At 41.1% G+C, this 17,847-nt stretch overlaps 1 protein-coding gene across 13 annotated transcripts in view; it reads left to right on the top strand.

The window, feature by feature from the left end:
* The window catches only part of LOC140198158 (receptor-type tyrosine-protein phosphatase mu-like), a 1,049,822-nt gene that overhangs the window by 1,012,337 nt on the left and 19,638 nt on the right, over positions 1 to 17,847 (top strand). For all 13 annotated transcript variants that reach the window (XM_072259223.1, XM_072259213.1, XM_072259205.1 and 10 more), the window contains 4 exons: positions 4,945 to 5,061; positions 7,381 to 7,535; positions 10,532 to 10,667; positions 14,382 to 14,531. In XM_072259223.1, coding sequence (XP_072115324.1) covers positions 4,945 to 5,061; positions 7,381 to 7,535; positions 10,532 to 10,667; positions 14,382 to 14,531 — 558 coding nt within the window. The remainder of the gene's footprint in view (positions 1 to 4,944; positions 5,062 to 7,380; positions 7,536 to 10,531; positions 10,668 to 14,381; positions 14,532 to 17,847) is intronic.

Here is a 17,847-nt window from a genome sequence, read left to right as displayed (position 1 = left end):
GAAGGATAAATAGGGAGGAAAAAAATTAAAGAATGTGATTTATTTAAAAATCTTCAGTCATAATTGACGAATGAAAAAAAGAAGTTCTGCACAATCTTCAGTGCTGGGGAAGACATTGTGTGCAAAGTCAGGCCCAGATCAACATCAGTAATTAAGACCTACTGTATGTTAACATTTTACGCAGGATAAAATGTAAATTCCCTAGCCATTGGTAGCATGTTAGTGGGTATAGAGCAGGAGCTTTAAGCTGTTGCAGAAGTGGTATTTAAGCAGTACTTAACCATTGCCTCCCCCTAATATAAGAAGAACGGTAGCCAGCAAGAAAGAACGACTCCGCCAAACATCAGATGAGAGGCACCCTCTACATGGTCATACACCTACACCCAGCCGCCTAAAGTCAAGGAAGAGCTTCATGAACAGTGTTGTTCCATTACAATCAACCCCATCTGAAGCCCGCATCGCCTTGTGGAAACACCGGCTCGCCAGTCTGTTGCTGTCCTTGCCGAATTCAGCAACAATAGACAATAGACAATAGGTGCAGGAGTAGGCCATTTGGCCCTTCGAGCCAGCACCACCATTCACTGTGATCATGGCTGATCATCTACAATCAGTATCCAGTTCCTGCCTTATCCCCATAACCTTTGATTCCACTATCTTTAAGAGTTCTATCCATCTCTTTCTTGAAAGCATCCAGAGATTTGGCCTCCACAGCCTTCTGGGGCAGAGCATTCCATATATCCACCACTCTCTGGGTGAAAAAGTTTTTCCTCAACTCCGTTCTAAATGGCCTACCCCTTATTCTTAAATTGTGGCCTCTGGTTCTGGACTCACCCATCAGCGGGAACATGCTTCCTGCCTCCAGCGTGTCCAATCCCTTAATAATCTTATACGTTTCAATAAGATCCCCTCTCAGCCTTCTAAATTCCAGAGTATACAAGCCCAGTCGCTCTAATCTTTCAAAATATGACAGTCCCGCCATCCCGGGAATTAACCTTGTGAACCTACACTGCACTACCTCAATAGCAAGAATGTCCTTCCTCAAATTTGGAGACCAAAACTGCACACAGTACTCCAGGCGTGGTCTCACCAGGGCCCTGTACAGTTGCAGAAGGACCTCTTTGCTCTTATACTCAATTCCCCTTGTTATGAAGGCCAGCATGCCATTAGCTTTCTTCACTGCCTGCTGTACTTGCATGCTTGCTTTCAGTGACTGATGTACAAGAACATCTAGATCTCGTTGTACTTCCCCTTTTCCTAACTTGACTCCATTTAGATAATAATCTGCCTTCCTGTTCTTACCACCAAAGTGGATAACCTCACATTTATCCACATTAAACTGCATCTGCCCACTCACCCAGCCTGTCCAAGCCACCCTGCATTCTCATAACATCCTCCTCACATTTCACACTGCCACATCGGTAAATTTGGTAATGTTACTTTTAATTCCCTCATCTAAATCATTAATATATATTGTAAACAGCTGCGGTCCCAGCACTGAACCCTGCGGTACCCCACTGGTCACCACCTGCCATTCCGAAAGGGCCCCGTTAATCGCTACTCTTTGTTTTCTGTCAGCCAACCAATTTTCAATCCATGTCAGTACTCTGCCCCCAATACCATGTGCCCTAATTTTACCCACTAATCTCCAATGTGGGACTTTATCAAAGGCTTTCTGCAAGTCCAGGTCCACTGGCTCTCCCTTATCCATTTTCATAGTTACATCCTCAAAAAACTCCAGAAGATTAGTCAAGCACAATTTCCCCTTTGTAAATCCGTGCTGACCGATCCTGTTACTGCTATCCGGATGTGTCATAATTTCATCTTTTATAATTGACTCCAGCATCTTTCCCACCACCGACATCAGGCTAACCCGTCTATAATTCCCTGTTCTCTCTCTTCCTCCCTTCTTGAAAAGAGGAACAACATTAGCCACCCTCCAATCCACAGGAACTGATCCTGAATCTATAAAACATTGGAAAATGATTACCAATGCGTCCACGATTTCTAAAGCCACCTCCTTAAGTACCCTGGGATGCAGACCATCAGGTCCCGGGGACTTATCAGCCTGTAACAAGGCGCAAAAATGTGTCCAGTTCTGGCTGGGCCATGTATAGACTGGACGTGGACACGATAAGAAGAAGACCATTGCCTGGTTTCCACAGGAACAAGGCCACTCAGGCAAGGCAGCTGCCTGATTCCTGTATCTAACTGCCTATGTGACTGCTTAAATCTGCTTTCTGTTTTACACTTTAGTGACAATAGAATTATTTCTAAAACAGGATCCATCTTGAACAATTTTGTTCATACTTACATGAACAAAACAGAAATCATAATCTAAAGTAAAAGTTTGGGAATATTGTTAATTTTAACGAAGGCCTTGTAAAATCTTGAGGCCAAATATGTGGCCACATTTCATTTACTCAGAGTAATTGGCTAAAAAGTAGTTGTCAACATGATTGAAAGTCAGTTGAAACACATCCAATGTAAACATAATTTTATTTTTGAGCTTCCAAGCACTCTTTGCATCTTTATGAAGACTATCTATGTCCATCTCTGTAGCATCATTAAATACTGTGGTACCTCATGACATCTGCCAAAACCCAGCCCTGTCTCCGGACGTGCCTAATATCTTCCACCTTCCATGAACTTGCCACCCAGGCTTGCAGCTCATAGTCACATCAAAATACACTGAGTCCCATTCACCCCAGTTCTCACTTCTCATCTGGCCTTGAACTTAAAATTCTCCTTTTTGTTTATAAATTCATTCATAACTTCATCCCTCATTATCTTTGGGACCTTTCCTAGCCTTGTATTCCTTCAGTTCTTCTGCTGTTAAACCTACGGCTGTTCCCATCTCATAGACTCTGTTGCCTTATTTTCCTCTGTTAACATACTCCTTCGAAATTGCCTTGCTGCCTAAATATATCCTTACATATCTTACTGCCAAATTTTGTTTGATAACCTGCCTACAAACCATTTTCTGAGCTTTTCATAAGCTGTTGCTGTTGGTTGATACAAGAAACCTCGATTGCTAAAGCCTGTTTATTTTCTTAACTTCATGTTTGCATTCCTACCTTCTGCTCTCATTGCACCAGAAATTTCCCATATTTGCTTTGCGTCTATTCATCTAAGAGGAAACGGAGGAACATCAGAATCAGGTTTATTAAATTAAAGTGAAATCTGCTGCTTTGCAGCCACAGTACAGGACAAGACATAAGAAGTGCTGTGTTACAGAAAATAAATAAGTAAATGTGCAAAAGAAGAAAAGTGAGGTGGGGTCTATGAACCAGTCTTGAACTTAAAATTCTCCTTTTTGTTTATAAATTCATTCATAACTTCATCCCTCATTATCTTTGGGACCTTTCCTAGCTTTGTATTCCTTCAATTCTTTTGCTGTTCTTCTGCTGTCTGCCAATATGATAGCAGACAGGGAGAAACTGTTCCTAAACCACTGAGTGTGTGCGTGTATGTAGGGTCCCTTACCTCCTCCTTAATGGTAGTAATGAGAAGAGGACACATCCCAGACCATGAGGATCCCTTAATGATGAATGCAACCTTCTTGAGACACCCTCTGTTGAAAATGTCCTCAGTGGTGAAGAGGATTGTGCCTGTGATGGAGCTGGTGCGTCTACAACCCACTGCAGGACCTAGAGTGAATTGTCTTATGAGATACAATACCTTGATCTCTAGCAAGCAGAATGCAGCAGACTTACAGTTCACTTTAAATTTGTCCAGAAAGCCAGGTAATTGAATACCAGAAAACAATGCGAGAAGATCTAGCAGCATCTAATCTTTGAGGTTCACCCAGCAGTGGAAGGAGATTAAAAGCACAATTGGTGCTGGAAATAAAAGACATAATGTTCCTTTAAAAAGCACAACATGGTGATAATTTGAAGATTCCAAGCACAACTGAAAATACTGTGACCTTCCAGTATAAAGAAAAGGAGATCTGAAATATTTTTGTGGTAGACCCTCGAGATCTAATAATGGAAGTCTTCAGTAAGAATGTCCACTTTACTAATTAATTTACTAATCCATTCCTGTGAGTATTATTAAACAGAATAGCTTTCCTCAAAAAAGCAGAAAAGGCTGGTTTGCTGAACTGAAATTCTTATTTTGTTCCCAGTTCAGAGAAGAGAAGGGATATGTGCAAAGAAATGTAAAGTTTCAAGTAAAAGTTACTACAAATGTGCATTGCCGGTTAATGATACGCAATTGAAGCTTTTTATACCTAAAATGATAATTAACGTATCATCAGTCTCAAAGTTTTGACCATCTCAAGTTGGTGAAAGCTATTTATGGCTGGTATTGTACACCACCTATTGTTTGTCCCATCAGCAGCATCGTGTTTGGGCATTTCCATTGTTTCTAAGCAATGGATTGAAAATGATCAGAAAATTACATGTTCACGACGGCCAGCATCATATGGGTTTATGTTGAGATAACGGCCATCAATTGAAATCCTCAGTAAAACTGCCAATTTTCACATCATTAAAGTTCAGTGACTAGCACAGGAATACTAAACCAGGGGTCATTTCTTCCTGCTGAATAATGTCAGGACTCAGTAGCTTAGTGGGAAGAAGTGTTTACTATTCAGGTGCACCGCATGAGTTCTCTGCAGGCAGGCGGCACTGTGGCTTTTGTGGAAAATTTGCAGGTCAATTTCACAAGTCTGCAAAATCTCTCAGAAAGGCATCTTAAACAGTCAAGAGGTAAGTTCAGCTCCAATATTAGGAGTGAAAGAAATGGTAAAGTTGTGTTTATGTTAATAAAGAAAGCTAAGGAAATAATGAGTCATTACCTGAGTGCTGTTTTTGTTTCTAAAAATTACTTTCTTCATCTGCATGTACAGACTGTATTTAATTATATAGCCTTTTAATATTAACATATGAAGAGCACGTATTTCTAATATCAGATTGCATTGATATTGCTCTTGGTTAACAGGTGAAGTGTTGCAAGTATTGGCCGGATGATACAGAAATCTACAGAGACATCAAAGTAACTCTCATTGAAACAGAACTGTTGGCTGAATACGTCATCAGAACATTTGCAGTAGAAAAGGTGAGGAAAATGCTGGTATGTCAAGCTTGAAACTATGCCGTTTGTCACATTAATTCATGGGCCAGTGTTGGCCCATGGAGCACTTGAAGCTTCATGTTTGGACCACCAGATTCAAGAACAGCTGCTTCCCTTCAATTATTCAGTTGTTTTCTTTTCAATTAGATTCATTTTATTTACCACATGTAAATAAAAACATACAATCAAATCAGCATGGGCTGTGATGGGTGGCCCGCAAGAGTCTTCTCGCATTCCCACAGCTCCCTAGCCTGAACTGTACACCTTTGGAACACAGGAGAAAATCAGAGCATCTGGAGGAAACCCACATGGCCACGGAGAACATAGAAACTCTTTACAGTCAGCACTGGGAACTGAACCTCGATCTTACAGCTGGCAATGTAAAAGTGTTACACTAACCCCTATGCTACTGTGCCATCTGGGTGAGGTACAGTGGATTGTTAAATCAACCAGCAAAATCGTAATCACTACCGTTTACCAACACTATGGCCACTTCGATCACTTGGCATTAAAATTAACTTTTTTTGTTCTATTTGTGTCTTGTAGATATTATGTACAATTTCAGTTTAATTTGCCTTTTCCGCGTGAATGCTGCTTTTATGATGCAATGTACCTGTGATACTGGTACATTGCACCTGTGCATCCAAGTACTGTGCATATGACACTAAACTCCACTTTGACTTTGACTCCTTTGTTCCTCAGCAGTGAATTAGGAACAATAGACATTGATGATAATTCAAAAATCAATAGTTCTGACGACAGTCTTTGGTGTGAAATTTTTCTCTTTCTACAATGCTGCCCCAGCTGCTGAGTATTTCTAGTATTTTCTGGTTTCATTTCAGATTTGATGTTTCTTCTTTTTTTTCTTTAAATTAAGTTTTTTCTGGTGTAATTGAAATCTGAGGGAGAGTAGCTGAATGCTGTTGATTGGTAGAGAGAAGCTTAAATCTTTAATATAATTTAAAATAGTTACAGCTTCTTTATTTCCAAGTTAGGGCTTCCAAGGAGAAAACATATGATTTGTCACTGTTTAATAAAGACACATTGAAGGAGGGTTACGATGCATGTGATATGACTAACTGTTTCATTCCAACTGTCTTAGTGTGATTTTTGACACCATCACTTTCTGCTATCTCTGTGAATACTAGGTGATGTCCATAAATCTCCATAGGTAACAAGAAATATTTACAGTGGTTTCATTACTAATTCCTGGGATGTAGGTGCCACGAGCCATGCTAGTACTAGTTACATATTCCCTATGGTCCTTGAGAAGGTGGTAGCTCACTGCTTTCATGAGCCACTGTAACCATTCAGGTGAAGGGATCTCTAATGATATTGCAGTTGCAAGATCTACACCAACTGACGATGAAGAAATGGTGATATATTTTCAAGTGAGCGTTCATGAGATTTGTAGTTGGATTTCCCATATGCCTGCTGTCCTTGTCCATCTTAGTGGTAGATGTTTGGGAGATACTGTCAGAATAACCTGCGTGTGGAACTGCAAAGGGTTCCGTATGGTATACACTGCAGGTGCTTTGCACTGGTAACATATATTTGGGGTGATATATATTTTGAGTAAATCTTTGGGGTGATAGATGGAATACCAGATGAGATAGAGTCCTTTATTGACTGAGGTAAGGAGAACAAGTGCAAAGAATATATATTGGGATTGCATAAAATGTGTTAGACCATTAACTACTGTGTGCTGTTCTGATCACTGCTCTACAAGAGAGGTGTGAAAGTTCCAGAGAGACTGCAGAGGAGATTTATGAGAATGTTTCTTTATGAGAAGTTTAATTCTGACAAAAGGTCATCAGTACTCCGGTTGTTATTGTTTTAACAGGAAAGTGATCCAGATAGGATGAATAGGGATGGCATGTTTCGCCTGACAGAAAGGTTAACAACTATGGAATATCAATCCAAGACAATAAGATGAAGGATTAAAAAGAAAAAAAAATGTGGTTTTCACCTAAAGCGTATTGGAGGTCTGGTGCTTCCTGCTTAAAAGGACATTGGAGGCAGAAATCCTCATCACGTATAAGAAACTTACAAGGCCATGGATCGAGAAGTGTGACAAGGGGTTAACTTCAGCACTTCATTGGGCCCGAATGGGCACTGAGGGAAAATCAGCACCAGGCTGTACCATAAGTTTCTGTAACTCAATGTCTGACCATTTTCAAAAGAAGGGCAATTTGGATTATATGTTGTTGGCAACTTACTTTTATCTTCCAAATTTAAGTTGCAGCTTACTGTATCTGTAACTTTACAGTTCTTAAGGAGATATTCCCTCCTGTTTTTTAATAGAGGGGTGCCCATGAGATACGAGAGATCAGGCAGCTCCATTTCACTGGTTGGCCAGACCATGGTGTTCCATACCATGCTACAGGGCTTCTGGGCTTTGTTCGACGTGTCAAGACAAAGAATCCAGCAGGTGCTGGACCTATTGTGGTGCATTGCAGGTAGGTGCAATCTTATTAGTACACAAGGACAAGTCAACCCATTCAATTCCATCATTCAGTACAATCTCCAGGCTTTGTTCCATATCCCTTAACTACCTCATCTACCAAAACCCAGCAATCCCAGTTTTGAGATTTTTGATGATATGGATGCAGTAATGTGATTCCTTTCATCTCAGTCTGTCCTAAGTATTTCCAGTTGATGGCTCAGTATATCTCTGGTACATTGTGCTCCAATTAGTAATTATCAGAATGAGAAAGACTTTATTTGTGTTGCTACTCATCCAAAAGATCTTCCACTCTGTAACCTTAAGAATTTGTTTCAATTTCTTTGCATTTTTGAAGGTTTTGCCTTGACCAATATGAAAGTGAAGGTAAAGATATAGACTCCAAAGGCTTGAATCTCATCTCACATAATGGCAAAAAATATTTAAAATCAACATTCTAGGTCCTTTCAGGTGGATTTAATATGGAGCGGAGTAATTTTCAAAAAAGACTGAGGGAATTCTTCCAGTGATCTGACTGCTGTGTACCAGAGATTTGAACATAAAAGCCTGGACTGAAAGTCCATCTTTTGAGGGGCTGGTGCTCCATACGAGGTGTTATTCCGTGGATGAGACATTCATACAAGACTGCAGACATACACTTTCATAGAATATACAATAGAACAGCACAGTCCAGGCCTTTGGCCCAACTTGTTGTGCTGACATTTCAACCTGCTCCAAGATCAATCTAACCCTTCCCTCCCACATTGTCCTCCATTTTCATCCATGTGCTAACCTAAGATTCTGTTAAATGTCCCTGATGTATCTGCCTCTGCCACTGCCACAGCAGTGCATTCCAGGCACCTACCTCCCTCAGTGTAAAAACATACCTTGGACATCCCTGCTATACTTTCCTCCAAAAACCTTGAAATTATGCCCTCTCCTATAATCCATTGCTGCCCTGGGAAATAGGTGTTGGTCATGCACTCTTATCTATCCCTCTTATCATCTTATTCAACTCTATCGAGTCACCTCTCATCTTCCTTCACTTCAAAGAGAAAAGCCCCACCTCACTCAATCCAGGCATCATCCTAGTAAATCTCCACTGCATCCTCTGTAAAGCTTCCACAAACTTCCCTTAATGAGGAGACCAGAAATGAAAACAATACTCTAAATATGGTATAACCCAAGGATTCCCAATCTTTTTTATGCCGTGGAGCCATGCCATAGAGTCTTACCATTAACCAAAGAGTCCATGAACTCCAGATAGGGAACACCTGATTTAACCAGAGGTTTATAGAGCTGCAACATTACTTTGCGGTTCTTGAACCCAATCCCCCAACTAATGAAGGCGATTAATTTACACAGCAACTTTGAGGGATCAATGGACAGGGATCTCAAGATCCCTCACTCTTAGGAGAGGCTTCACTTCTGAGGTCATCTGCCACCTCTCTGTCTAGCTGTGTATCCTATCAATGTCCTGTTGCACCCTACAACAGCCTTCTTCACTATCCACACACCACCAACTTTTGTGCCAGCTGCAAACTTACCAACCCAGCCTTCCACTGCCTCATCCAAGTCATTTATAAAAATCACTAAGAGCAGCAGTCCCAGAACAGATCCTGTGGAACACCACAAGTCACCAACCTCCAGGCAAAAAAAAAATGGTCCCTATACTACTACAATCCAACCTTCTTTGGGCAAACTTATTCTGAATCCATGCAGCCATGTTTCCCTGGATCCCATCGCTCCTAACATTCTGACTTAGCCAACGATAGGGAACCTTGTCAAGTTACTAAAATTCATGTACACCACATTCACTGCTCAACCATTCACTGTTTTGTCACTTTTTCAAATAATTCACTCAGACTCATGTGCCATGGCCTGCCTCTTAAAAAGCCATGCTAACTGTTCCTAATCAGTCTATGCTTCTGCAAATTCTCATAAATCCTGTCTTTAAGAATCCCTTCAATAGTTTGCCCACCACCTATGTAAGACTCCATGGTCTGTAATTCCTAGGATTCTCCTCTTATTCCCTTTGTTTTGAACTAGGGAATGACATTTGACACCCTCCAATCATCTGGTTCTACTCCTCCAGCCAGTGAGGATGCAAAGATCATTTCTAAAGATGCAGCAATCTCTTCCCTCATTTCTTATCTTCCTCTCTTTCCTATTTTATCTCTTACTTTAAGACCTTTATAGACTTTTGGATGTTAGACAGTAATATATGGTTAGAGCAGATAAGTGGTGCTCACACCCAATGATTCAGGAACAGCATCCTCCCGTACACCATCAGATTTCTGAAAGGTCCATCAACACCACCTCATCATTCCTTTTGTTTATTTTCGTCATTTATCGTAACTGCCTGAATTTACACTGCACTACTGCTGGAAAACAACATAAATCAGTGATAATAAATCTGATTCTGATTCTGAAGTTATAGATCTTTTATGAATTAAAGCAGACACTCTGTTTATTCATCTTTCCTCTTTCTCGTTCCACCTTACTCTCCTGTTGATCTTTCTCTCTTTCGTCAATTAACCCTCGGTCTCATGTAACTGGCATCTCGCCATGTCTGATCTTATGCCTTATTACAATTTGTTGGACTTGTTTATGTGTGAGTTGCCAGTTGAGTCAACATTATTACAATCCCACATCAGAAAAACTGACTTGGTTATAAAACATATTGGGAAATTTTGAGGTCATGTAAGGTAAATATAAGTGCACAACTTTATGTAATTGATTTCAGATGGCCACAGAGACTTAATTTTACAAAGAAACATCATAGATGAGAGGAGGGTTAGCAATAAAGAATTGTGCCTATCCAACAATATCTAAATTAATGCAGAATATTCACAGACCCAGAGTGGCTGAGTTTGACATAGATGATATTCCATTCATGGGTAGTGCAGTATCTATGTGATGTAAAATTGATAATTCTATTACATTCAACATGTGAGTGTTACTGACAGGTTACGGCAGTTGGTTCAGTGATATTAATTCTCTGTATTTCAGTGCTGGAGCAGGAAGGACGGGGTGCTTCATGGTCATTGACATCATGTTGGACATGGCAGAGAGGGAAGGGGTTGTCGATATCTACAACTGCGTCAGAGAGCTGCGATCACGCAGGGTCAACATGGTCCAGACAGAGGTATGAATTCCAAATGATCTACTAAAGACTGGTCACTCTCAATCCTAACATTCCTTAACCAAATATCCTCCTAAAAAAACCTTAAGCAAATTCCTTAACCAAATCTCCTAAAACTCAAGTGCAAAGAGGACAGGGTGTCTACTGGCTTCACATGACATCAGCCAATCAAATGTTGCACTGCAGAGAGGTTAGGACAGAAAGAGAACAGATTGGTGGACCACACAAAGCCATACAGCTGAGTAACACTGTCCTCTGAGGGGTGCCAATGCTGATACCAAGAACACATCTCCCATTTTCTCACACAGTCCTGGGTCTTAGCCTGGAAAAGGATTCTGGGTGGAAATTGGGTGGTTTCATAGCTTTAGGAGCTCAGAAAGTATGGGTCCATATATTCCACAGGAAGTATTTGCAGGGATTATTCCATACCTTTGTGAAGGGTTGCCACCTTTATTGGGTAGACTGGAACGGTGAAGACCAGATCACCTAGAATCATGCTTTACAAGGCAAAAGGCCACAAGAGCAAGAGAGTGATGTAGGTAGTGAATGAAAACATGGGATTGAGGGGAAAGGACATCTTATTTATGAGGAATGTTTAAGTGCTGCATTTAGTGGGCAATATCAGGGGATGAGTGGCATATCTTCTCGCCAAGATGATGCTGAGCTGCCAGGTACATCGATGTCATGGCTCAGACTTTGTTATTTTGGTTGGGTTTGTAGGGATGGTTTTAGGGACAGAGAGGGGAGTTAGGGGTCAGATTAGGCTTTAGAAACAGGGAAGAGGGAGGGCTAGAGGTTTGGGGTAGTAAATGAATAGTCTGGGCACCAGTTTGAGTCCACGTTGAAGCACTCCACGGTCAAACATAAGAGATCCCAGAAGTCGTATCGCATTGCGGGCTTCAGGAGACAAGCAATCCCCAGGTCAGAGACAGAAATCCACACAGGTGCTGAGTCTCGGGTATGGATGGGAGTCATGAGGACTAGGTAACTAGGGTCAAAGGTCCATGTGAGTCTGGAAGTGGAGGTCTGGAGGTCAAACCCAGCGAAGTTCAGAGGGCAAAGCTGAAGGTTGAAGCCTAAGGTTCAAAGACCAAAGGTCAGGGCCTGAAGAATTCATAAGGGTCCAAAGGAGTCTTGAAGGCACAGGTCACTGGGGTGGGAGGTCCGTGCAAGCCTGGAATTTAAGGCCCAAAGGTCAAATCCATCAAATGGCACCCTGGGCTGAAGTCTAAAGTATGGAGGCCTGATGTCTGTGAGCCTGAGAATCCGCGTTTCATGACTAGAGGCCCGGAGGTGGCCTGTCCTGCAGTTGGAAGCCTAGCTGGATGTGTGAGTGGGTGGATGACTGGGTGGTGGGAAGAATGGGAAGGGGCTTGTTTTGCTGCTGTTCAAAGAAAATTCATTATCAAAGTACATACAGTATATGTCACCATATACAACCCTGATATATATTTTCTTGTGGGCACTCACAGTAAACACAAAAAACACAACAGAATCAATGAAAGATTGCACCCAGCAAGATGGACAAACATCCAAACTGCAAAAGACAACAAGCTGTGCAAAATCAAAAGGAAATATAATTACTATTATAATAAACAAAATGAAATAAATATCGAGAACATGAGATGGAGGGTCCTTGAAATTGAATCCACAGGTTGTGGGAACATTTGGCATCAGAATGTGCAGCGATATTTGTGAGCTGTCCCCAGTATTTCCCTGGGTGCGCTGATTGTTGAAGCAAATGACACAATTCCCTGTAGGTTTCAGGATAAATAAATCTGAATCTGCATCTGAAATACATGGAGATCTGTGTTGTGAGGAAGAAGTTTGAAGACTATGGTCAGGCATCACCAATGATCATAAAAGATGGGTATTTTAAGGGATATGTGGATAAGATGTAAAATATTGCTAGTTGGCCAAGACCCGCACTAGAAGGAACCCAACCCACATATTCAACCCTGTTCAGACTGCTTTCCAAGGCTCAGGTTACAGAACAACCCATTTATTATACTCAAGCTATTAAGTCAAGTTTATTGTCGTGTGCATGGATATGGTATGGTACGGCTACAGTGAATAAGCCTGGTTACAGTAGCATCATAGGCAACACACAGAATATGAATTATGTGTAAACTATTCAAAACAGTGCAGAGAGAGAGAGAAAAGTGTGCAACAAAAGACCTGGAGACAATCAGAGACAAATCCATGTCAGTGTAAGAGGTGGTCTATAGTGTTCCATTGCTGAGGTAGGATTAGGATTGTGCGGGTCAATTCAAGACATGATAGTTGTAGGAAAGTAGCTGTTGCTGAACCTGGTGGTGTGCATCTTCAGGTTTCTGTACTTTCAGCCCAATGATAGTAACAAGGAGAGAGAAATACTCCAGTGGAGGGGTTCCTTGATTACAGATGCTACCTTTTTGATGCATCAAGTCCAATAGATGCTGTTAGTGTTGAGGAGACTTGTGCTGGAGATGGACCAGGCTGTGTCTATTATTCTCTGCAGAGTCGAAGGGTCTCGGCCTGAAACGTCGACTGCACCTCTTCCTAGAGATGCTGCCTGGCCTGCTGCGTTCACCAGCAACTTTTATGTGTGTTGCTTGAATTTCCAGCATCTGCAGAATTCCTGTTGTTTGCAATTTTGATCATGCTCACTTTCATTCCTCACTGCAACTCACTTGCATCTCGGACTGCTGTTTCTATTGATGCAGCGATTTCAACTGTTCTTTTAAATACAAGTTGTGCTTCAGTTAGGAGTCATTTTGAGTGCTTGTTTGTAAGATTCCACAAACTAACTGATCTCTCAGTGCATTGTTAAGCCCATGTGTGAATTGACAATGTTCAGACAACTTCTTCAATTCACTCATGTATGTTGACGTGGACTCCCCTTCCTTTTGAATCCACTTATGAAACCTAAAGCATTCTGCAATCAACAATGATTTTGGTTCTACATGTTCCTGCGTTACTTATACAATATCAGCAAGGTTCAGTTTAGCTGGTTTCGTTGGCGCAGTCAAACTTCTAAGCAAACTGTCTGCCTTTCTGCCCAGTGCATTTAGCAAAACTGGCGCTCACTTTTCATTGAATATTTCATTTGCTTCAAAGTACTGCTCAATTTGCTCAGTATACATCAGCCAGTTACCGTCTATGCAATCAAACGTGTCTATCTTTCCAATGTAGCCAGCTATTTCTGCATTTTTAATTTATTGTTACAATCACCTGGTTTTAAACTTGAACATCTCACTGCACTTCGACGGATAGGTTGTTGTCTCGGGTTCGTTTAAAACTGCTTGTCACCCCTATTTTGTTTTGTGACTTAAAAACATAAAACTAATTGAAAGAAAAGCATGGAGTTGAAAATAACATGTCTACTTCATTCTTTATTTTAGCGCGGTGCACACATGACATGGTGGTGTCATGACATATGCCATTCAAATCAGCAAATAAAAATGCTTAATCAAACAATATATTTACAATATTACTCAACTATTACAGAAATATTACATACACAACACACACACTGAAACATTGCCAGTAAGCACTGTCTGACACAGAGTAATTTTGAGTACGTGGTGTGATATGAATTACATCTCACTCAGCAAGAAATCGTTAAGCCTCATGCTCAAAAGTGCCTCTGTGAAAACCTTTCTCAATCTTTAATTCCTGTGCATTTATTGATTCCACTTTGATTGAAAATCACTACTCTCTCCTCTGTCTCAACAGGAACAGTATGTATTCATCCATGACGCCATACTAGAAGCCTGTCTGTGTGGAGATACAGCAATTCCCGCCTCTCAGCTCAGGTCTGCCTATTATGAGATGAATAAGCTGGAGCCACAAACTAATTCTTCGCAGATAAAGGAGGAGTATAGGGTATGCAAAGAAATTTTCCAACACTTCTCATGGTACAAAGGGGTTTTTTATAAAATGGAATGTGTGCATGTCCAGAGCTGATCAAAATGTTCCTTCGAAAATATTTTAATACCTGAAATCTGCTGGGATAGGATGGGTAAATTTTCATTCAGAAGGAGAAGAGTGATACTCCTCATAGAGTCATTGAGCACCACAGCACAGAAACAGACCAGTTAGCCCATTTAGTTCATGTCGACTTGCTCTTCTGCCTTGTTCTATCTACCTGCACCCAGACCATATCCCTCCAAACCCCAGCCATCCACATACCTTTCCAGACTTCTCTTACACGTTACATTTAAGAACCTGTATCTACCACCTTCACAAGCAGCTTATTCTATGCTTGCAACACCTTCTAAGTGAAGAGGATCCCCCTCAGATTCTCCTTAAATATTTTTCGGTCGCTATTTACTCGCAGATGAAGGTTACCACCAGGAAACATTTAGACTTTTTTTGCTTCAGTTTGATTCAGGTCAGAAGCCCATTAGTACCTGGCTATTTATTGTGATCTTATAGTTCTGAATAGCTCACACACTCAGAATCAAATTAGGTCTATCTCACCGTCAGTGAATATCAATCTCCTTTTTGTCACCACTGGACAGAGGAAGCAGGATGATTGTCTGCGCAAAGCATTGACAATTTTTTAAAAAAACTGCAGATGCTGGGAATCTAAAATAAAAACAGAAAATAGAGAGAGAAACAGGATCAATGCCTCAGGCTGATAATTCTTCCTTAGAATTGAGATCTGACAAAAGGTCTTTGACCTGAAACACTAACAATCAATTACAAGTTATTCTGAGGTTCTGGACATTCTTCTTTAGGAAAGGATTGATCACCCTTCCTATTTGTCCCATGAAAAGATGGTGTTGAGTCACTATCTACAGCTGACTGACTTATTAAGTTCTTGAGACTTGACCAGGTGAAATAGGTCATGGATGGGTAAGGAAAGTAAATTTCCTCCCCATAGAACATTCACGAACCACATGGGTTTTTCATTACAATCCAGTAGTTCTTGTGCTCATCATTTCTAAAATAGTCTTTGTATACCACCTTATTAACTCTAGTTAAATAACACAACTGTAATGGGACTTGAACTCCGATTGCTGGTCATCCCAGATGAAAGGTCTCAACCTAATACACCAACTGTCCAGTTTTTCCCATAGATGCTGCCTGACCTGCAGAGTTCATCCAGTTTTTTGTTTGTTGCTCCAGATTCCAACATCTGCAGACTCTAGTGTTTTCTGTGTTTGTGTTGTGTTGTGTTCTCTCTTGTGTTTTGTGTCTCTGGGTTGTTAGTCCAGGTAAATGAACTGCTTCAAAATCACCATGCCCCTGTTAACTTTGTTAAAGTAGATCAGCCACAGGAGGGAAGTTGAAACCAGCTTGATGGATCAATCATTTTGGTTCACAGTTGATGAAAATGTCCATGCAGGGAATTTTAAAATGAGGACCTGGGAGTCCTCAAGCATGATTCCCTAAAGGTTAACTTGTAGCTTGAGTTGGTGGTAAGGAAGGCAATTGCAATGTGTGCATTCATTTCGAGAGGACTAGAATATAAAAGCAAGGATGTAAGAATGAGGCTTTATAAAGCATTGGTCAGACTGCACTTGGTGTATTGTGAGCCCTGTATCTAAGAAAAGATGTGCTGTCATTGGAAAGGGTCCAGAGGAGGTTAATGAGAATTATCCCAAGAATGAAAGAGTTAATGTGTAAGCATTTGATGGCTCTGCTCCTGTTCTAACTGGGGTTTAGAAGATTGAGGGAGAATCTTATTTAAACCTGTCAAATGTTGAAAGGCCCAGAGAGAATGGACATGGAGAGGATGTTTCCAATATTGGGAGAGTCTAGGATCAGAGGGCACAGCCTTAGGATAAAAGTATGTCACTTTAGAACAGAGATGAAGAAGAATTTCTTTAGCCAAAAGATGGTGAATCTGTTTAATGCTGACCAGCAACTCCTGTGATGTGATTCATCGGCTGCATGGAGAGGGGCAGCAGCTTGCTCTCTGTATTGTACTGTCCCGGCTTGCTTATTACATAGACAGCTAGGATGCAATATTCATGTCAGCCCCTGACCAATGGAGGGCCTCAGGTAAATCTGTGGAATTCATTGCTACAGACGGCTGTGGAGGTCAAGTCATTGAGTATATTTAAAGCAGGGATTGATAGGTTCTTGATTAGTAAAGCTGTCAAAAGTTACAGGGAGAAGGTAGGAGAATGGGGTTGAGAGGGATAATAAATCATTCTTAATGGAACGGTGCAGCATACTCAATGAGCCAAATAGAGCAGCTCTATAAAACTCTGGTTAGGCCACACTTGGAGTACTGTGTCCAGTTCTGGTCACCTCACTATAGGAAGGATGTGGAAGCATTGGAAAGGGTACAGAGGAGATTTACCAGGATGCTGCCTGGTTTAGAAAGTATGCATTATGATCAGAGATTAAGGGAGCTAGGGCTTTACTCTTTGGAGAGAAGGAGGATGAGAGGAGACATGATAGAGGTGTACAAGATAATAAGAGGAATAGATAGAGTGGATAGCCAGCGTCTCTTCCCCAGGGCACCACTGCTCAATACAAGAGGACATGGCTTTAAGGTAAGGGGTGGGAAGTTCAAGGGGGATATTAGAGGAAGGTTTTTTACTCAGAGAGTGGTTGGTGTGTGGAATGCACTGCCTGAGTCAGTGGTGGAGGCAGATACACTAGTGAAGTTTAAGAGACTACTAGACAGGTATATGGAGGAATCTAAGGTAGGGGCTTATATGGGAGGCAGGGTTTGAGGGTCAGCACAACATTGTGGGCCGAAAGGCCTGTACTGTGCTGTACTATTCTATGTTCTATGTTCTATGTTCTAAAGGCCTAATACTGCTCCCACGTTTTATGGTCTTATGGAAAGAGAAAGTATTATAAAGCAAACTTCAAAGACCAAAGCCCAATTTGCAGCACTGAGGTTGATCATGAGCAATTATAAAAGCCTCGTTCCAATAAACACACAGTTCAAATGTCACATTCATAAAGTTTCCTGTAATAATGATATTGATGTTAATAATAAATTCAATGTCCTGGCAGAAGTGGGTAAACCTTTAGCATTGCTTCACGCATTAATAGATATGTTTCATAACAAAGGAAATATTGACAAAGGGTAAAAGAGCAGCAGATGCTGGAAATCTTAAGCAACACACACAGAACGCTGGAGGAACTCAGCCGGGCAGCCATCTGTGGAGGGAAGAGTGTCATGATGAAGGATGTCAGTCCAAAACATCAACTATTTGTTCTCTCCATGAGC

This window comes from Mobula birostris, chromosome 1, assembly GCF_030028105.1.
Source record: "Mobula birostris isolate sMobBir1 chromosome 1, sMobBir1.hap1, whole genome shotgun sequence".
NCBI classification, from domain to species: domain Eukaryota; kingdom Metazoa; phylum Chordata; class Chondrichthyes; order Myliobatiformes; family Myliobatidae; genus Mobula; species Mobula birostris.
Note: the sequence above shows the minus strand (reverse complement) of the source record. Positions and strands in the feature narration are given on the sequence as shown.